The sequence below is a fragment of the Carcharodon carcharias genome, chromosome 3 (assembly GCF_017639515.1).
Source record: "Carcharodon carcharias isolate sCarCar2 chromosome 3, sCarCar2.pri, whole genome shotgun sequence".
NCBI classification, from domain to species: domain Eukaryota; kingdom Metazoa; phylum Chordata; class Chondrichthyes; order Lamniformes; family Lamnidae; genus Carcharodon; species Carcharodon carcharias.
In genome coordinates, this window is record NC_054469.1 from 37,735,657 (window position 1) to 37,757,444 (window position 21,788).

The 21,788-nt window shown below is 40.7% G+C and overlaps 1 protein-coding gene across 6 annotated transcripts in view; it reads left to right on the forward strand.

The window, feature by feature from the left end:
* The window catches only part of zmynd11 (zinc finger, MYND-type containing 11), a 184,641-nt gene that overhangs the window by 122,083 nt on the left and 40,770 nt on the right, over nt 1–21,788 (forward strand). For all 6 annotated transcript variants that reach the window (XM_041184261.1, XM_041184258.1, XM_041184260.1 and 3 more), the window contains 3 exons: nt 4,699–4,791; nt 5,738–5,825; nt 20,359–20,414. In XM_041184261.1, coding sequence (XP_041040195.1) covers nt 4,699–4,791; nt 5,738–5,825; nt 20,359–20,414 — 237 coding nt within the window. The remainder of the gene's footprint in view (nt 1–4,698; nt 4,792–5,737; nt 5,826–20,358; nt 20,415–21,788) is intronic.

Below are 21,788 nucleotides of genomic sequence, written 5' to 3' on the forward strand. Positions count from 1 at the left end.
AACTTGCAATGCCAAACGTTTGCTGTTCTTGCTGGCATGAAATGAAACAGATTTATAATCCAATATTTGTGCTGTCAAATCACAAGGTTTTAGCTCACTATACTATCGATGTGAGAATTTTAATGCCGGGGTCGCCAACATGTTGATCATGAGCGACTGGTAGCTCGCATTCAGATTTGGAAAAATAACCAATAGCATTACAGGATTTAAGTCATGTAGTTATTTTTCTGCCACAAGCTAAATGTTTGCCAACTTTTGTAAATGACACTGGTGCCTGAGTCAGCGTCATGCCGTAAGTAACAACATGAGTGGCAATTGCAACCTTGTTATGGCACAGCCGATGGTAAATGCTGAGCTCCTCAAATCCCAAAGGGAAACTTGAAACAATTGTCACAACTGTTTTGCAATTTGTACATATGCGTGCATTGATATCAGTAGTAATAAGACCACGAAGTCTTATAGGTTTCTTACAAAACTAAATTAAACACTTATTAATAGAAGAAATGATTTTAAGCACATACATAAATCTACAAATTACTACTACGATAACTTCTAAATCCCCTAGTTAATCTAACTCCCAGTTACACTTTCGTTAAGGCAGCAGTAAGACACACAGATTTTAAAAGACCCAGGCAAAGTGACACACAATACCCTTAACAGTCGAATTCAGAGTTTTTTCTCAGCTTCACTTCCATGTAGACAGCAGCTTGAGGCTTAGAAGCTGGAGGCTTTTCACACTTGTGTTACACCTTAGATAGCCTTCCCTTATACACAGCCTTCTATCCTTTGTACATGTTTTCCCTTTTGAATGCAAGTTCCCATTGTTTCTCTATGTCTTTGGACTTTATCTCTCTAATAATAAAAATTTATCATAGTACCAATTTTACCAGTAATCTTTGGGAAAAATAAACATACTGTTTCTTAACTTCTCCTGGCTAGGTGAAACATTTCACCCTGTTTTTTGAATTCAAGCTAGTCTGGTTTATTTAAAAATGCAAATGTTCCCTTCACACCTCACATTCTAAAACTTCCCCCATGCTTAGCTACTTAACATTTCAAACCTAGCTTATTTTATATATCAAAGCCTTCAGACCAGCTCCGGTTTCCCTTTAATTCAATTAAGTTCCGCATGCACGCGCACACACACATAGCCACAGACCCCATCATTACTCTGCAATAAATTCCAATAACATCTTGAAAATTATTATATCTACCTCTTCAACCTGCCGTAAGTGAGGATTGACATAAGTCGAGGACCATCTGTACTAACACAACTCTGCTAGCTAGTGTGCGGCAGGGAAAATAATCTACCCTTGTTGACATCATGGACGCAGAGGCAGGTCCATCTAAAAAAAGGCAAAAGATGTACTATTTCCATCAAGAGTAAGAGAACGAGTTTTTTTGTTTTCAAGCGTTAAAGACATGTGGCTGTTTAATCTGCAGTGTCAGAGTTGCAGTGGGAAAAAAGAACAATGTTGAGAGGTATTTTGCAAGGGTGCACAAGCATTTTGAGAGGGATTTTCCTACAGGAAGCAGTCTGCAGTCTCAAAAAATAAGTGAACTAAAAGTTGCACTACAGAGACAGCATTCTTTTTTTACGAAGCCGACCAAGAAAGCTAATGCGGCAACAGAGGCACCTTTCAAAGTTGCTCGTTGTTTAACCAAGAACAAGGCAACATATACAGACATTGTGATTATGAAGGGCGCGATGACTCTGATGGGCAAATCTTTATTCAAAGATCTCAAAAACAGCCCTGAAATTATGTCTGCCATTTCAGACCTGCAGTTAGGAGCAAACATCTTGGTGAGAAGGGTATCCAAATTATTGGTCTTTACGATGGAACAGCTAGAGGGGGATTTAAGTACGTGCAAGTGGTTTTCTATTAAATGTGATGAATCGGTTGACACGAGCAATACTGCCCAGTTGGCAGTGTTCATTTGAATGATGTTTGACGATTTCACCAGTAACGAGAAATTCTTGACATTGTTGCCTCTGAAATCCACAACCAGGGGAGTTGATATCCACAACGAGGTCAAGAATTATTTTGCAAAATAGAATGTGCCATTGGAGAAGCTAGTGTCAATGACCGCCAATGGTGTGCCAGCAATGACTGGGCGTCATGCTGGTTTCATTGCAAGTTGTAAAGCAGACTCCGATTTCTCTCGTTTCTTGAACTACCACTGCATCGTCCATTAACAGGCAATTTGTGCCAGCATAATGGGGTTTGATCACCTTATGTCTCCTGTTAGAATTATTAATTCGATTCGTGCAAAGGCCAAACAGCACTGAAGCTTGAAGTCATTTCTCGACTTAACTGTCAGCCGAGTATGGCAATCTTTTGCTGCGCGCTGAAATCCGGTGCCTTAGCAGGGGAAAACTACTGCATCATTTTCTTTCACTTCTGCCAGAAATCAAAGCTTTCAAGGAGTCAAGAAACGAAGATACTGCCCAATTATCAAGCGTTGCGTGGCTATTTGATTTGGCATTTCTAACAGATGTGACAGAGAAATTGAACACCATGAACTGTGAAGTGCAAGGGAAAGGGAAGACAATTGCCGACGTGATTAGTGCAATGAAAGCTTTCAAGTTGAAACTTAACCTTTTGGTACAGCAAGTGCAGAAGAGCAAAATGCAACGTTTTCCTTCTGTGCTCCAAAAGCTGCCAGAAAATGAAGCTGCTGCTGCGCTCCTGGACACTGACGAGTACCGTGACCTCCTGACTAGGCTTGGCCAAAAGTCCAATGACAGATTCAGTAATTTTGAGCAACTGGCGCCCTGCGTGATGTTTACTTCAAATCCCTTCATGGAAGTAGATGTTAGTGACATTTCTGAACAAATTAGTGTGCTGTTCAACCTTGATTTTTGTCACTATGCAAGTGAAGATTGTCAGCCTTCGAAATGACATTCAGTTGAAATAAAGACAATCTGCCACTAATTTCTGGAGTCTCTCGGGAACTGAGAAGTACACCTGCACAGCAGCAATGCAAGTGGCTTCCCTGGTTGGTTCCATCTATCTTTGCAAATCTGCCTTTTCCGTCATGAACTTCATCATGTCCAAATTTCGACGCGTCTGAACCATGAGCATCTCGATGACTCTATCAGAGTTGCCCTCTCAAGATACACACCAGATTACACAGCACTGGTGAACACCATGCAGTGTCAAATTTCACATTGAATTAAAAGTTAAGAATCAATTTTCTTAATTTTAAACATACAATTTTGTAGTTCAACTGTAGTAGCTTACAGGGGTCTCCAACCCTGGCCCTGGAGAGCCCCAATCCAGTTAGTTTTATAGGTCACCTGTTTCTAAAGACTGGGAACACCTGTCAGTTATTGATCAATGAAGCAAGTAATGTCTTCAATTAAGAGAATTCTGGTCCTGGACGGCTAAATTTAAAGGTGTTCCCAATCAGATTTTGGTCCCAAATGATCTTTAAATTACTTAATTTAACAAATCATCTGCTTAATTGATCACAATAAAATTGATCCAAGTCTTAAATTGGTGATTTAATGGTAACCTATAAAATCTGCTGGGCTGGGGCTCTCCAGGAGCAGGGTTGGAGATCTCTGGTTTAATATGTACCCTTATCAATCTATATATTTTAGTAGCTTGCTTGGGATATTTGTCATTAATCAGAATTAGTTCTCATTAAAGAAAAGGGTGGTGACCCCTGTTCGAATGAATGTCTTGTAGTTTGCAATACTTCAATTTTTTTTCTTCAATTTATGTATCAGAACTCAAGATTGAGTAAGTGTTTGCACCAGAAATTTGTGTTCACTTGAATTCAACTTTCATTTTATTTCAGATGTTTGAGATTTTATTAGCACCTGGAACTTTGTGCTTCAGTTTACAAGGATACTACATGTGTTCCGAATAAACTGTTTTCAAAAACATTTGTGACTTTTTCATTTTGGTCATGTGGAATTGATTTTTTTATGCGTGAAGCCATTCTACAGTTTTTGGAGGCTATGTGTTCGAAGCTGATGATATAGATGTATGTATAGAAAAATGGACCCCAAGTTACAAAGAATTACATAAAAATTACAGCAAGTAAACGGGCTGTTTAACCTATTCAGTGCATGTTGGTGTTTGTCCTCCATCCAAATAGTAATCCTAATCACCTTCCTGCCCTGATCCCATTATCTCTCAACTGCCTATCTAACTTATTCTTAAATGTTAACTTAGTCTCCACTTCAATCAAAATTCTGGTAGCCTCACACCTATGTATAAAGAAAATTATCTTTCTCTCTACTCTCTGTCCTAAAATCTCTTGCATTTAATCCCCTATCTTTATGACCTTGTTGTAGATCCACTAGTCATTGGAAGTAATCTGTTTCTATCTATACTGTTCCACAATTTTAAACACTTCTATAAAACATTCCTTTAATCTCCTATGTTCTAAGACAACAGTCCCAACTGTCAACCCTTCCTTTTTATTTGTATTTTGAAGTATCGGGTAAAATAGTGTCCTAGTGAATTGTACCCTACCCTTTGTATTACCCTGTAGTGTGGATTACAAGATGATTGTGGCTACGTTAAGATTTCATGTTGATTCGCTGTTGCATCTCGACTTGTATCTCTTGTACCTCCTGCAATAAAAACTTGTGCTTCAAAAGCAAGTATTCTATGCCAGGAGCATGACTTGAGTTTTGAGGTTTTTATTTCAGTTACAAATGATGGGAAATATTTTTTTCAGGCCTCAGAACTTGGTAAGAAGGGAAAGGAGAGCAAGCACCCAATGTACAGGAGATTGGTACACACACCTATAGACGTTGCCAGCATACAAGAGGTAGGTAATGAACCAACGTGGTTAGAATCTTTTGCACTTGAGCATTTATTATTTGAAGTCCATGTCTATTGACAAAAGTTTACATGTTGGTCCCAGGGATGAAGGATTCCAGTTATATAGAAAGGCTTGTCAACCTGGTGCCGTTGTTCTTTAAGTAGAGAAGGTTAAGGGGAAATTTGATAAAGCTGTTCAAAATCATGAAGATTTTTGACAGAATGAATAAGAAAATACATTTTCCTTGGCAGACGGGTCAGTAATCAGAGGACAAAAGAGCCAGAGACAAGAAAACATTTTTGATGCAGGGAGTTATAAGCTCAAATGCACTGCCTGTAAAGGTAATGGAAGCAAGTTCAATAATTTTTAAAAGGCACTTGGATAAATAGTTGAAGGGGACAAAAATGCTCGGCTATATGTAAAGAGCAGGGGAGGTGGGACTAATTAGGTGACTCTTTCAAAGAATCAGCACAGGCATGATATGCTGAATGACCTCCTTCTGTGCCGTATCATTCTATAATGATGAACTGAAGCAGCTGTTAGCGATATTCTGGTTTTAGTGTCACCAAACTATACGTGGCCTATGAACATAAAATAAATTTAAAAGCCCCTAAAATTGTAAAAACAATGGCCGGGATTTTCAGCTCCGACACTGGCAGGCATGGTTGTGGGCGGCACAGGAAAATTTGGAGAGCCGTTGACTTTTAATGGCTCTCCAAATTTTCCCGTCCTGCCCATAATGATGCCCGCTGGTGATGAAGCTGCAAAGTCCCGTCCAATGAAGCAGAATGCCCAGCCCTATAATGTTAACCCCAAATGTTAAAAAATCTCATTTAATAAAATCCTTATAAAAACAGATATTGACTCAATTAGTCATGTTAAACTAATGACTCCATAGTGAGCTTTGGTGCTCAAATGATGTCTATAATATTGTTTGCATATTTCTTTGCAGAAATTGAATGAAAACAAGTACAAAAGTTTTGATGAGTTTAAAGCTGATGCCCAGTTGCTTCTTCACAACACTATACTATTCTATGGAGGTGAGATCATTTTTATTACTTAATTTGGCTTTATTTCTTTAAGCAAAGACAAGTTTTTAGACTGGCAATTCAGTCACTTACCATGCCGGTGTGCTATGCAATGGAATGGCTATTTTTTTTTTTCATTATTCTTTGGTGGGATGTGGTGTTATTGGTAAGGCAGCATTTGCTGCCCATTGCTAGGCTATTTCATGGGACAGTTAAAAGTCAACCGCATTGATGTGGGTCTGGAGTCACAAAGGCCAGACCGGGTAAGATTGGCAGATTTTCTTCCTTACAGGAATCAGATGGGCATTTACAACCATTGATAGTTTCATGGTCACCATTACTGAGACTAGCTTTATATTCCAGGGTCTTAATAATTGAATTTTAACTTCCACCAGATTCCATGTCTCTAGTGCATCGGCCTGGGCCTCTGGATTATTAGTCCAGTGACATCACCTCGATGGCACCATCTCCCCCATGCCTAAACCTATATTAATGACTTGAGACAAAGAGAAACAGAGTAATTTATCTAAGTTTGCAAACAACATAAAGCGAGGTGGAAAGGTAAGCTGCGAGGAGAACACAGGCTGCAAAGAGATATAAATAGATTAAATGAGTGGGCAACAAGATGGCGGATGTCTTGGTCGCATTCGCTATTTATTGTATAGTTCAACCATAGTTTGCCTGTTAATTCACATGTACCTCATATTAACCCTGAATGTCAGAATACAAGATAGATATTAAAACATGATCAAAGAGATAAATTGTAAGGAGTGGTCCTTAAAGGAGGAGAGAGGGAGGGAATTCCAGAGCTCTCTGCTTAGGAAACTGAAGGCCAGACCACCCGTGGTGGAGCAATAAAAATTGGAGCCAGAGTTTGGAGATGGAATGGTTGTTAGCAGAGATCTCGGAGAGATGGGCAGGTTTTAAAAAATCCCTCCCATTGTACAGTTTTTAAGTGATTAGTAGAAGGATTAGAGGGGAGATGAGGAAAACTGAGTGAAAACAGAGGTGCTAGGAATCTGGGGACTCATGCCTGAAAGGGTGGTAGAGGCTGAAACCCTCATTTCATTTAGAAGATGCCTGGATGTGCACCTGAAGCAGTGTAACCTGCAGGGCTAGGGACCAAATGCTGGAAGGTTGGATTAGGCTGGGTGCCTTGTTTTTTCAGCTGGCGTAGATATCATGGGCCAAGTGGCCGCCTTCTGTGCCATAAACTTTCTACGATTCTATGATAATGTAGGGGAGCATAAGGCTATTCACTTTGAAAGCAAGAATAGGAAAGCAGAATATTTGTTATAAGGCATGAAACTTGTAAATGTTGATGTTTAGAGAGACTGAGAACCTTTTTTAAAAGTGAAGAGGAAGAAAACATGTTCTGTTTTTTCATGCTTGCTGTCCATTATGAGAGATAGAGAAACTAGTGAGAGAAGTGGAATCCTCTTTAGCCACTTACGTGGTCCATCCAGTTGTTGTTTCAAGTGTTACACCAATAGACCTTGGGAGCAGTCACTTGGCTGCCATCCCAACTGAGAATGGTGTGTGGAGGAATTCAAATTAGTAAAGTGCTATGTTAGATACTTATCACCTTGGTTTGTATTTTTCCCACATCACTTTTGCTAATTTTTGTGGCTTTTCGTATTGCTTTATTCTGTGTGGGTGAGTTACATTTCTGTAAGAATAAACAATTTAGTTGTACAGTAAAATATATTACATTCAAACTGTGATCTAAGATAGTAATATTTGGCGCTTTGCACCTGCTTGCTATTCAACAAGATCGTGGCTGATCTTTTATCTCAACTCTACCTTCCCTCATTATCCCCATATTCCTTAATTCTCTTAGCACCCAAAAAATCTATCAAACCCTGTCTTGAATGTACTGAGCATCCATGGCTATCTGTGGGAGCCAATTCCAAAGATTCACAACCTTTGGAGTGAAAAGATTTTTCTTCCTCTCAGTCCTAAGTGGCCGACCCCTTATTCTAAGACTGACTCTAGATTCTAGAAACATTTTCTCAGCATCTATCCTGTCAAACCCTTTAAGAATTTTATGTTTCAATAAGATTGCACCTCATTCTTTTAAACTCAATGGAATATAGGCATAGTCTACTCAAACTCTCCTCGTAGGACCGTCCACTCACCCCAGGAACCAGTCCAGTGAACCTTTGTTACACTTCCTCTTGGACAGTTATGCTTTTCCGAAGGAGACCAAAAGTGCACACACTGCTCCATGTGTGCCTTCGTTTGTGCCGTGTATAATTGTAGCAAGAATTCTTTACTCTTATGCTTCAGTCCCTTTATTATAAAAGCTAACATACCATTTGTCTTCCTAATGTTTGCGGTACCTGCATGTTAACTTTGTGATTCATGTGCAAGGACACCCAAGTCCCTCTAAATGCAAACATTTCCCAGTCAATCACCATTCAAAAAATGTTCTGCTTTTTCTTACCAAAGTGGATAACTTCACACTTTGCCACTGTTACAACCGGGATGGGATGAGTGCGCAATTTATCTAGCCCCACTACTCCGCAAGTCACACCATTAGTTTAAAAGTTTAATCCACTCACCAAAATGGCCAATTATTTACCTTCATTACTGTTAGACCCAGATTAAAAGAGACTTGAGACTTTAACCAGGCTTCTTTCAATAAACTCAGAAATAATGATTGATAAACAAAACTTTTTTAAAAAACCTATTGTATGAACTGGTTAACACACGGTTGTACTCTGGAACTCTGCGCACTCACACATGCGCACATATACACATACAAAGGACAAACAGAGTCTCTTTGCAAAGATGGGCTTTAGAGAATTGGTGTTATAAAAATAAAGGATAAAGTTTGCAGCGTCTCGACACTGTCGATCTGGTGCTCCCTCGTATGAAGATGGGCCACTGGTCCCGGTATATGTCTGGAGGTTCTCACCAATGGAGAAAATATAGCCAGGCCAATCGCTCTTCTCAGCCTCTCCGGTTTCCAAAAAACAAGAAGGAAAGCCATGCAGCTTTTACTTTCTCCGTTCAGTCCCAGCTGAACTCAAACACACAAGTTCAAAACTGAAAGCTCATCCCTGTTATGTGATTTCCAGTAACTCATTAGTATTTTGCCTTTAAACCAGTTTTGTCATCAATTAAAGTAATTGCAATGCAAACAAACACACAGCTATTCTACCCCCCCCATAGCCCTTTCAGGTCCCATGCTGATCAGGTGATTTCTTGGCAAGGCATGCTTGTTGACAGTTCCAAGGTGAACTTACGACTTTTTTATAAAAGCCTCTAGGTCAGCATCCAAAAGTTCAAATAATGCAATGTCCTTCGAAATTTTTAAAAGAAAAAGCCAGTTCGTGAAGATATGGTTTTTCCAATACCACCTTGTATTCCATCTGCCAACTCATTGTCACCTGTTTTTGCCACCTCATCCAACCTGTCCATTTCCCTCTGCAGCTACTTTCCGTCCTTCTTACCACTTATTTGCCCACATTATACTCCATCTGCCCTGTTGTTGGCCACTCACTTAACCTGTCTATATCTCTTAGCAGCCTCTTTGTGTCCTCTGCTCACTTTCCCACCTAAATTTCCATTGTCAGCAAACTTGGATGACCTCACCTAAGTCATTAATACAGATTCTAAATAGCTCAAGCCCATGTACTGATCCTTGTGGTACACCAATAATTACAGTCCGCCAGCCTGAAAATGTTCCATTTGTTCTTACTCTGTTTCCTGTCCATCAAACAATCCTCAATCATGTTAATATATGACCCCTAATCTCATGAATCCTAATTTTGCATAATAACTGCTTGAGTGGCACCTTATCAAATCCTTTCTGAAAATCTAAGCATACTATATTCATGGTTCCGCTTTATCCATCTTACTGATTATATCCATCTTACGAATTATATGTGTAAAGAACATACCTTTTTATTTCTGTTGGACTATGGATTAAAATTACAATGGCTGCAGTTTGAAGGACATGTCCACTGGAACAGTGCAAGTGATATATGCAATGTTAGTGTCCTGAAACTGTGTGTGCCATGAAAGACAGGTTGGTGCAGAGGAGGAGCCTTGTCGAATGGGGAACTGCCTGGCAACGTTTTAATTGGCTCCTGACCAGGTTTTGTGTGAGGACAGTGCAGCAGAGTAGCTCTTAGCCTGAAAAGCAAAAGACCGAAAACATCTCTCTCCTGTGTGCATAAGATTCCAATAATCCTACAATAATAGCTAGGTGACATTTTTTCCTCATATCTCTATAACCTGCTCCCTCTGAAAACCCCTGTTAAGAGGCAAAGGGGAAAATCACTGTTAGAGACATTGAAAGGCAAGTGCTCAACCAGTGAACTAAAGACTGAAAGTGCTGGAAGACCCCCTTGTGTCATCAACAAAGAACTGCAAGGAATTTGGGAGACATCGATCAAAATCAACCCATCGAATCCTGTACTCTGGAATTGGTGCAATTGAACTGTTTTATCCCACCCTTAAACTCCATGTTTTTGTGTGCCTTATGTGTCTTGTATGTATGTGTATAGGGATTTCAGAAGGGGTGGAGTTTAGGTTATGGAGTTAGAAATTAACAGTTCAGATTTCTTTAGCCACTGGTGAACAACAGTTCGTTCAATAAACAGTTATTTACTTATTAAGTTTACAAACCAGGTGCTCCTATTCTGTTAATCTAGATTAAACAATTAGGTGGGTTGATCAAATCTTTTCACGTTTGTCACGACTCGGGGAGCAGTGGGGCTTGATATTGCAGCGCACTACCCCCAATTAGTCGAGACAAAGTATGGGGGCTTGGTTCAGGGATACCTTAAAATGAAAGAAATCGATAATTTGGGTGTAGATTAAGTAACTAATAAAAGCTAAAAGTAAACACCAGGTTCGTACTGTCAAAAATGAGATGGCACTAGAAATCACAATCACAGTGCAGAAGAGGCCCTTCAGCCCATCGAGTCAGCACCGACATGTGAGAAACACCTGACATACCTATCTAATCCCATTTACCAGCACTTGGCCCATAACCTTAAATGTTATGACGTGCCAAGTGCTCATCCAGGTACTTTTTAAAGGATGTGAGGCAACTCGCCTCCAACACCCTCCCAGGCAGTGCATTCCATACCATCACCATCCTCTGGGTAAAAAAGTTTTTCCTCTCATCCCCCCCCCAAACATCCTGCCCCTCACCTTGAACTTATATTCTCTTGTGACTCACCCTTCAACTAAGGGGAACAGCTGCTCCCTATCCACCGTGTCCATGCCCCTTCATAATCTTATACACCTCTAATAGGTCGTCCCTCAATCTTCTCTGCTCCAATGAAAACAACCCAAGTCTATCCAACATCTCTTCATAACTTAAATGTTTCATCCCAGGCAACATCCTAGTGAATCTCCTCTGCACCCCCTCCAGTGCAATCACATCCTTCCTATAATGTGGCGACCAGAACTGCACACAGTGCTCCAGCTGTGGCCTCACTAAGGTTCTATACAACTCCAACATGACCTCCCTACTTTTGCAATCTATGCCTCGATTGATAAAGGCAAGTGTCCCATGTGCCTTTTTCACCACCCCACGAACATGCCCCTCTGCCTTCAGAGATCTATGGACACACATGCCAAGATCCCTTTGTTCCTCAGAACTTCCTAGTGTCATGCCGTTCATTGACTACTTCCTTGTCAAATTACTCCTTCCAAAGTGTATCACCTCACACTTTTCAGTGTTAAATTCCACCTGCCATTTATCTGCCCTGTTGGCCCTCTCAGACTTCCAGATGAGGAATGGACAGTTGTTCGTCAGATAGTGGAACCATCCAAATATCATAAGGAGATACTGTGAGCAGCACATGAAATCCTTCTGGCAGGATGTGTAAGAATACAGAAAACCCAAGCATCGATAAATGGGCATTTTACCTGGCCAAGACTTCATAGGGGCGTAGTGCAATTTTGTAAAACATGTCAGACATGTCAGGTAGCAGGTAAACCTCAACATGTAATCAAACCAGCACCTTTAATACCCAGTTTTTGAAGAACCATTTAGCCGGGTATTAGTAGATTGTGTAAGACCATTACCCAAAACAAAAGCAGGGCATCAGTATATCCTTACAATCATGGATATGCCAACCTAATTTCCAGAAGCTCTTCCTTTAAGGCCAATACAGCTAAGGTGGTAGTGGAAAAGTTAACACAGTTTTTCGCTCATTATGGCCTATCAATTGAAATACAATCTGACCAAAGTTCTAACTTCATGTCTCAAATTTTCCAGGACATAATCAGCAATTTGGGCATCAAACAAAAACTGAAGTCTACCCTCCACCCACAGATACAGGAAGCTTTAGAGATACCATCAGACTCTCAAAATCATGATTAAGACCTATTGCCATGAATACCCAAAGTATTGGGACAAAGGATTAGATTTCTTACTCCTTGCTACCAGAGATTCTCCAAATTAATCTACTGGAATTAGTCCATTTGAATTGATCTATGGTCATGAAATAAGAGGTCCATTAAAATTGATTAAGGAAAAGTTTCTAAAGTAGACAGTTGAGTCCTCCATGTTGGATCATGTGTCCATGTTTCTAGAAAGACTCACAGGAGCATGTAAAGTAACACAAGAAATCATGAGGTTTCTGGGAATGTGTAGGTTTTATCGGAAGTTTGTGCCTTAACTTCAGCATAATAGCTGTACCTCTCACCAATTTGTTAAGAAAACAGGCATAAGTGGTATGGTCAGCAGAATGCTAAGCAGCCTTTGAAAAGCTGATGGTAATCTTCATAAATGAACCAGTGTTGGCCTCCCCTGACTTTACCAAACCTTTTAAAATGGCAATTAATGCTAGTGACATGGGGGTAGTTGCAGTGCTATTACAAGATGATCAATAAGGGATAGAGAAGCCGGTGACGTACTTTTCCAAGAAACTAAATCAATATCAGAGGAAGTACTCTACAGTAGCAAAAGAAACTCTAGCATTGTTGTTGTCTCTTCAACACTTTGAAGTTTATGTCCGACATGATAACAAAGAAACACTAATCTACACTCCTCGTAATCCACTGGCGTTCATTGAAAAGTTTAAAACTCGAAAAGCGAGACTGTTTAGATGGAGTTATTATTTCAACCATTCAATGTAAAGATTGTTCGATTGACGACAAAGATAATGTGATCGCGAGTGCATTGTCCCAGGTGTAAAACACTAAAATAAGTTAAAGGGGTAAGAAATGCTGAAGATTGTAGAAGGGGGAGAAGGGTGAATGAAAGTAAGTCTTGTGTCTTGTTGTCCATGTGTCACACACCTTGTGATGAAACTCATTTTTGAAATGGCGTTTCATCTCTTTTAAGGGTGGATTCATATAAAGAACACATCTTTTTATTTCTGTTGGACTGTGGATTGAAATTACAATGGCTGCAGTTTGAAGGACATGTCCACTGGAACAGTGTGTGGGATATACAATGTTGCTGTCCTGGAACACAGTGTACCATGAAAGACAGGTTGGTGCTGAGGAGGAGCCTGGCCTAATGGGGAACTGCCTGGCAACAACGTTTTAATTGGCCCTTGACCAGGTTTTGTGTGAGAGCTATGCAGCAGAATAGCTCCTAGCCTGAAAGGGAGAAGACCCAAACCCCACCCTTCCTGTATATGCAGAATTCCAGTAATCCTACAATAATAACTAGCTGGCTTTTTTTCCCCATCTCTATAACCTGATCTCTCTGAAAATCCCTGTCAAGAGGCAAAGGGGAAAATCACTGTTAGAGACATTGAAAGGCAAGTGCTCAACCAATGAACTAAAGACTGAAAGTGCTTGAAAACCACCTCATGTCTAGAATTTAGGAGACATCGATCAAAATCAACCCATCGAATCCTGTACTCTGGAATTTGTGCTATTGAACTGTTTTATCCCACCCTTAAAATCCATGCTTTTGTATGTCTTATGTGCCTTGTAAATATGTGTATAGAGATTTAAGAAATGGCAGAGTTTAGGTTATAGAGTTCGAAATTAACAGTTGACATTTCTTTCTTTTGCCTTTGGTTAACAGTTTGTTCAATAAACAGTTATTTACTTATAAAGTTTACAAACCTGGTGCTCGTATTCTGTTAACCTAACTTAAACAATTAAGTGGGCTGATCAAACTTTTTCCACATATGTCGCAGCTCGAGGAGCAGTGGGGCTTGATATTATAGCATTCTATCCTCAGTTAGTCATGACATATGCTCAAAAAACTTTAGATTTAACACTCTAGTTTTAGACATAACTGAATCACTTTCAAACTCAATATAAAAATTCCATCCTATTATGGTCACTCTTCCCTGGAGACCCCTTTACTGCAAGGTTATTAATTCTTTCTTTTTACGCAATACTAGATCCAAAAGTAGCATATTCCCTAGTTGGTTCCTTGACATAACTATCTTGTATACAATCCATGCACTCACCCTCCCCACTAGTGCCGCAAATTTGATTTGTCCAGTCTCTATCAATATTTATGTTCCCCATAATTTCTGCATTACCCTTAATGCACACACCTCTGATTCCCTGCTTTATACTCTGCTCTACATTATAGCTACTGTTTGAGATTTATAAGCAACTCCCACTCATATTTTCTACCTCTTGCTGTTTCTTTGCTCCACCTAAACTGATTCTGCTTCTTGATTTGATAAGCCAAGACCCTTTTTTCTGTACTGTCTTTTTCCCATCCTTTTTTAACAGGGCTACCCCTCATCCTTTTCCTTTCTATGCATTTCTTCTCAAGGTTAAGCATTCTGGAATAGTTAGTTTCCAACCTTTTGCCATGTTGCAATGGCTGTTAGATCAAACCTATTAATTTCTATCCATGCTGTTAATTCATATAACGTGTAGCTTTAACACAAGAAGCTTGACACCCATCCATGACAAAGCAGCTGCTTGATTCGCATCCATCCTCCACCTTAAACACTTGCTTCCTCCACTACCAATGGCACAATGGCAGCAGTGTGTACCATCTACAAGATGCATTGCTGAAACTGACCAAGGCTCCTTCGACAACATCCAAATCCGCGACCTCTACCACCTCCAAGGACAAGGGCAACAGGTGCATGGCAACACCACCCCCTACAATTTCTCCTCCAAGCCAACACACTATCTTGACTTTGGAACTATAATCACTGTTCCTTCACTGTTACTGGGTCAAAAGCCTGGAACTCCCTCCCTAACAGCACTGTGGGTGTACCTACACCACATGGAACTGCAGCAGTTCACCACAACCTTCTCATGGGCATTTAGCAATGGGCAATAAAATGCTGGCCTAGCCAGTGATCCCTAGATCCTGTGAACAAATAAATATTTAAAAAAATCACTAGAAGGGTGTCACTGGAATGTGAAGTATTCTTTCAACATTCTACCAGTCTCCTCTGGCTCCACCCATAGATTGCTCCCTTGGTCCCTAATGGACCCTACTCTTTCCCTGGTTATCCTCTTTCCATTAATATACTGATAGAATATCTTGAAGTTTTCCCTACTTTTACCAACCAGAGCTTTCACATATCCCCTCTTTGTTCTCCTAATTGCTTTCTTAAGCTCCACCCTGCACTTTCTGTACTCCACTAATTCCTCCGCTGATTTGCTTCCCTTGTACCTGCTAAAAGCCTCTCTTTTCCTTCTCATTGTATCCTCAGTATCTCTGATCATCCATGGTTCTCTGGGCGTGTTACTCTTTCCTATCACCCTAGAGGGAACATGTTGAGCCTGTACCCTCCCCATTTCCTTTTTGAACACCCCCACTGCTCCTTTGTAGATTTCCCCAGTCTACTTTGGCCAGATCCTGCCTTATCTGACTAAAATCCGCTCTCCCCGCAATCCAAAACATTTTTTTGCAACTTGTCCATTTCTTTGTCCATAACAAGCTTAAATTGTACCATAACAAAAATAAAAATACCTGGAAAAACTCAGCAGGTCTGATAGCATCTGCAGAGAGGAGCACAGTTAATGTTTCGAGTCCGAATGACCCTTCGACAGAACTTAGTAAAAATAGAAAAGAGGTGAAATATAAGCTGGTTTAAGGGGCAGGGGGTAGAGCTGGATAGAGGACCAGTGATAGGTGGAGATAACCAAACGATGTCACAGACAAAAGGACAAAGAGGTGTTGAAGGTGGTGATATTATCTGAGGAATGTGCTAATTGAGGGTAGAAAGCAGGACAAGCAAAGTACAGATAGCCCTAGTGGGGGTGGGGTGGGGTGAAGGAATCAAAAAAGGCTTAACTGTGCTCCTCTCCGCAGATGCTGCCAGACCTGCTGAGTTTTTCCAGGTATTTTTGTTTTTGTTTTGGATTTCCAGCATCCGCAGTTTTTTGCTTTTATATTAAATTGTACCATGTTGTGGTCGCTATCACTAAAATGCTCCCCCACTACCACCTCAGCCACTTGTCTGGCTTTATTCGCCAGAATTAGGTCCAGCACTGCGCCGTCCCTTGTTGGACCCTCTACATATTGACCTAAAAAGTTCTGTACACATTTCAAGAAATCCACTCCATCCAAGCCCTTAACATTATTTCTATCCCAATTAATGTTGGGAAAGTTGAAATCACCTAATATACTTACCCAATTGTTATTGTTTTTGCACACCTCCGCAAATTGTGCACATATTTGCTCCTCAATTTTCTGCTAACTATCTGGGGGTCTATAATAAACACCCAACAATGTGGCTGCCCCTTTTTTATTCCTAAGTTCTACCCACAAAGCTTCATTCGATGCCCCCTCCAAGATGATATCTCTCCTTACTGCAGTAACTGACTCCTTAAATAATAATGCAATGCCTCCTCCTCTTTTACTCCCTCCCCGGTCTTGCCTGAAGATTCTATATCTCGGAATGTTGAGCTGTCAATCCTGCCCCTCCCTCAACCACGTCTCAGTGATGGCTACTATATCACAATTCCATATGTCAATCCTCACCCTTAACTCATCCATTTTACCTGTAATACTCCTGGCATTAAAGTAGAGGCCATCCAGCCTTGCCTTACTCCCCTGAAACTTAATGCAGTTGTACTCCCTCTGACTTGATTGTTTTACTGTATTATGATGTGCCCTTATTCTGCTAACATTGTGTCTCCTCCCCCTGCTGAATTAGTTTAAACTCCTCCCTACAGTACTAACAAACCCGCCCGCAAGGATGTTAGTCCCGCTCTGGTTCAGATGTGGTCTGTCCCGCTTGTACAGGTCCCACCTTCCCCAGGGTGATAGGAAGGAGTAACAAGCCCAGAGAACCATGGATGACCAGAGATATTCAGTAACGATGAGAAGGAAAAGAGAGGCTTTTAGCAGGCACAGGAGAAGCAAATCAGCAGAGGCATTAGTGGAGTACAGAAAGAGCAGGGTGGAGCTTAAGAAAGCAATTAGGAGAACAAAGAGGGGATATGAGAAAGTATATCAATGGGAAGACGATAACCAGGGAAAGAGTAGGGCCCATTAGGGACCAAGGGGGCAATCTATGGGTGGAGCCAGACGACATCGCTGGAGTGTCGAACGAATGCTTCACATCCGTCTTCACCCAAAAGAATGAGGATGAAGTTATCGAACTCAGTGGGAGAGACGGCGAGGTTCTTGAGCAAACTGATATAGGGAGTGACAAGGTATTGGAGGTGTTGGCAGGCTTAAAAGTGCACAGATCTCCAGGTCTGGAAAACTTGTGTCCCAGACTGCTGAGGGTGGCAAGGGAGGAGATCGCAGGGGCTCTGACCCAAATTTTTAATTCCTCTCTGGCCACGGGGGAGGTGCCAGAGGACTGGAAAACAGCTAATGTGGTTCCGGTATTTAAGAAGGGTTGTAGAAATAAGCCAGGGAACTACAGGCCAGTGAGTCTCACATCAGTGGTAGGGAAACTATTAGAGAAAATTCTGAAAGAGAATCTATCTCCACTTGCAGAGGCAAGGTTTGATCAGGGATAGTCAGCATGGCTTTGTCAGACGGAGGTCATACCTAACAAATTTGATTGAATTTTTTGAGGAGGTGACCAGGTGTGTAGATGAGGGTAGTGTAGTTGATGTTGTTTATATGGATTTCAGCAAAACCTTTGACAAGATCCCACATGGGAGACGTATAAAGAAGGCAAATGCTCATGGGCTATAGGGTAATTTGATAAAGTGGATTGAAAATTGGCTTATTTGTAGGAGACAGGGGGTGATGACAGAAGGCTGCTTTAGTGACTGGAAGCCAGTGTCCAGTGGTGTACCACAGGGATCTGTGCTGGGTCTCTTATTAATCGTCATTTATATAAACAACATAGATGACCGTGTGAGGGGTAGGATTAGTAAGTTTGCGGATGACGCAAAGTTTGGACGGGTGGTTAACAGTGAGGTTGAGTGTCTTGGGCTAAATAGCCAAGTGGTTATGGTACTGGGTTTGTAACCCCAAGATCAAGAGTTCAAATCTCACAATGGCAAACTATGAAACAATGTAACTTCATCTGAAACAGATGGAAATGGGTTTGTACTTGAAAGAGTTACAGGAAGATATAGACGGGATGATCAAATGGGCAGATAAGTGGCAGATGGAATTTAACCCTGAAAAGTGTGAGGTGATACACTTTGGAAGGAGTAATTTGATGAGGAAGTATTCAGTGAACGGCATGACACTAGGAAGTTCTGAGGAACAAAGGGACTTTAGCGTGTGTGTCCATAGAAGATGGAGGGGCATGTTAGTGGGGTGGTGAAAAAGGCATATGGGACACTTGCCTTTACCAACCGAGGCAGAGATTACAAAAGTAGGCAGATCATGTTGGAGTTGTATAGAACCTTGGTGAGGCCACAGCTGGAGTACTGTGTGCAGTTCTGGTCGCCACATTACAGGAAGGATGTGATTGCACTGGAGGGGGTGCAGAAGAGATTCACCAGGATGTTCCCTGGGATGAAACATTTGAGTTATGAAGAGAGGTTAGATAGACTTGGGTTGTTTTCGTTGGAGCAAAGACTGAGGGGCAACCTGATCGAGGTGTACAAGATTATGAGGGGCATGGACAGGGTGGATAGGGAGCAGTTGTTCCCCTTAGTTAAAGGGTCAGTCACGAGGGAACATAAGTTCAATGTGAGGGGCAGGAGGTTTAGGGGGATGTGAGGAAAAACGTTTTTACCCAGAGGGTGGTGATGGTCTGGAATGCGCTGTCTGGGAGGGTGGTGGTGGTGGGTTGCCTCACATCCTTTAAAAAGTACCTGGATGAGCACTTGCACATCATAACATTCAAGGCTATAGGCCAAGTGCTGGTAAATGAGATTAGGTAGGTAGGTCAGGTGTTTCTCACATGTCGGTGCAGACTTGATGGGCTGAAGGGCCTCTTCTGCATTGAGATTCTGTCAGGAAAGAGGTATTCAGATATTAATTATGAGAAGAATAGTCGCATGTTTGATCTCCATTCACAGATTTGGAAGAGAGATATTTGTGTTAGAAAAAGAGTTGGCTGCCCACACAATAATTATGGATGAGGAAAGTCATCCACTCATAATTAATTAACATCAATTGCAGCATCCAGTTGTTTGTTAAATAATTTCAAGGTTTGCCTATAGGACAAGTGTATCCGTAAATTTATTCCATATGTTAATCATGCTTCGTCTTAAGAATTTCCCACTGTTGGCCTAAAAATTACATTTTGCCTGTTTGAACCCTGTGCCTTCCTGCAGTTTATTGTAAAGAAATCTTCTGAGTTAACTTTTTCAGCATTCTGTGCTCTGACTCCTCCTTTATAAGCTGAAAAGATCAAACTTCTCTAGTTGTTCCTCATTAATTTAAATTCCTGGCAATGGTATTCCTAGCAATGATATACAATCTTTTCAGTTCTCTCTGCATGGCCTTTAAATTGTGGACATGTCTCTCATATTAGATTTGAAGCAATATGATTCTTGGAGAGAAACTCGGTTTCTCTCTCCAAAGATGCTATCAGACCTGCTGAGCTTTTCCAGTACTTGCTTTTTTATTTATACCAGGCACGTTTACTTGCCTATCCTACTCCATGTGCAGCCATGTTTATTGATGCTGTTGTATCTTGATTTTCTAATTTAGACAGAATTTCTGGTTCCCCAATTTTCTTTATTTTACTCTGTGCATTAATATGCTTGCATGTTAATTAGTAGTCATTTCATATCCTGATTACTTTTTAAAAGGAAGAGCGAGTTTTGTTTTGTATGTCCCAATGCACTTTATAACCAATGAATTACTTAAAGTGTGTAACTGTTGTAATGTTGGGAACCACAGTAGCCAATTTGCACACACGTAATGTGCTTTTGATGATATTGCTGAGGGAGAAATATTAGACAGGACACCAGGATAGCCGTCCTTTGAATCTGGCCTTTGGACCTATGAAATTAGACAGGGCCTCTAGAAACACTCTCAGTATGGCACTGAAATATCAGTCTAGTTTGTGTTTAAGTGAGGCTTGAACCTGTGATTTTTCTGAGTGGGAGTGTTGCCATCAAGGTATGGCCGTCTCGCCCTGATAACCACTTTTAACCATTTTCCCTCCTTATCACCGGTACCTTATAATAAATGTCTTGTGTTTCTTTCAGTAGTTGACAATGTACTTTGTTTTTTGAGTTACGTCATTTTTATTTGCAGCTGATAGTGACCAAGCAGAAGTAGCCAGGGCTCTTTTCAAAGACACTTGCCATGAGGTAAGCTATGTAATCTGAAGCCAATTACTATAAATTGTTGGTCTAGCTCAGTAGCTACAGTTGGATCCACCTCTATCAGGGATAGTTATAATACAATCACGTAAAGCCTAGGGACCAATATTGGTGCTTGCTGTGGTAATGTAAAAAAATATAGTTTAGAACTGATTCTGGAATCTTTTAACTGGCAAGGTTCTCATCTGCATCTTGACCATTCCCAATGCAGCCAGGACACTATTTTAATTAAATAAAAGCAAAATACTGCAGAAGCTGGAAACCTGAAACCAAAACAAAAATTGCTGGAAAAACCCAGCAGGTCTGACAGCATCTGTGGAAAGGAAGACAGAGTTAACGTTTCGAGTCCATATGACTCTTCATCAGAACAGACTCGAAACGTTAACTCTGTCTTCCTCTCTGCAGATGCTGTCAGACCTGCTGAGTTTTTCCAGCAATTTTTGTTTTTGTTTCACTATTTTAATTACTTGTAAACGTCTTAAGTTGTATGCACTCTACATTAAGAGCAGATGGAGTTGGCTGACTTGCTGTTTGCAAATCGCCTAATACTAATCTCTGGAAGATGCCAAATTGCCTTGCATTACAATCACTAAAGAATCTGCATCTTCCACATCCAATGAACAAAACAATTGCCTTAATAATTGGGTTTTTGTGTTGGCAATTGGGGTAAAGCCATCTTATGTTACTTATGCTTTGCTCACCATTATAAGTGGATTCTTAGGCGCAAATCCTCACTGCATTGTTCACTGTTACCAAAATAAACCTCAGTGCTGGGATTAGTGCAACTGCACGCCAGGTATCACTAGATCCTCTAAGCCGATCCCAGTGTGTAATTTTAAACTTGCCTGCAAGATGAGCATTACAAGTTGATCCAACGGTTTGCAAAATCGCAATAAATATAAATCAAGCAATGGCATATAACAAACAATATTAAAAAGATTAAAAGTAAAAGAACTAAAGGCAACATGAACAAAAACTTTATTACCTAGCAAGTGGTTAGAATCTGGAATGCTCTATCCGAGACTGTGCTGGAGGCAGTTTCACCATCACCTGGAAGTTCCCCTCCAAGCCGCTCACCATCTTGACTTGGAAATATATCGCCGTTCCTTCACTGTCAGTGGGTCAAAATTCTGGAACCCCCCCCTCCCTAACAGCACTGTAGGTGTACCTACAGCAAAAGTTAAAATGAGCTTGTAATTATCAACTAGATAAAAACCTTTTAATTGAAAGCTAGAAGCTTACCATAATGGGTGTTCAGGTTTTCTATATAATTTGATGATACTGAATTGTCCAGTATGAGTGTATACTTTTCAGATGGAACTCTATTCCATTAAAAGCTTTGCTTAAAAAATGTATTTACCA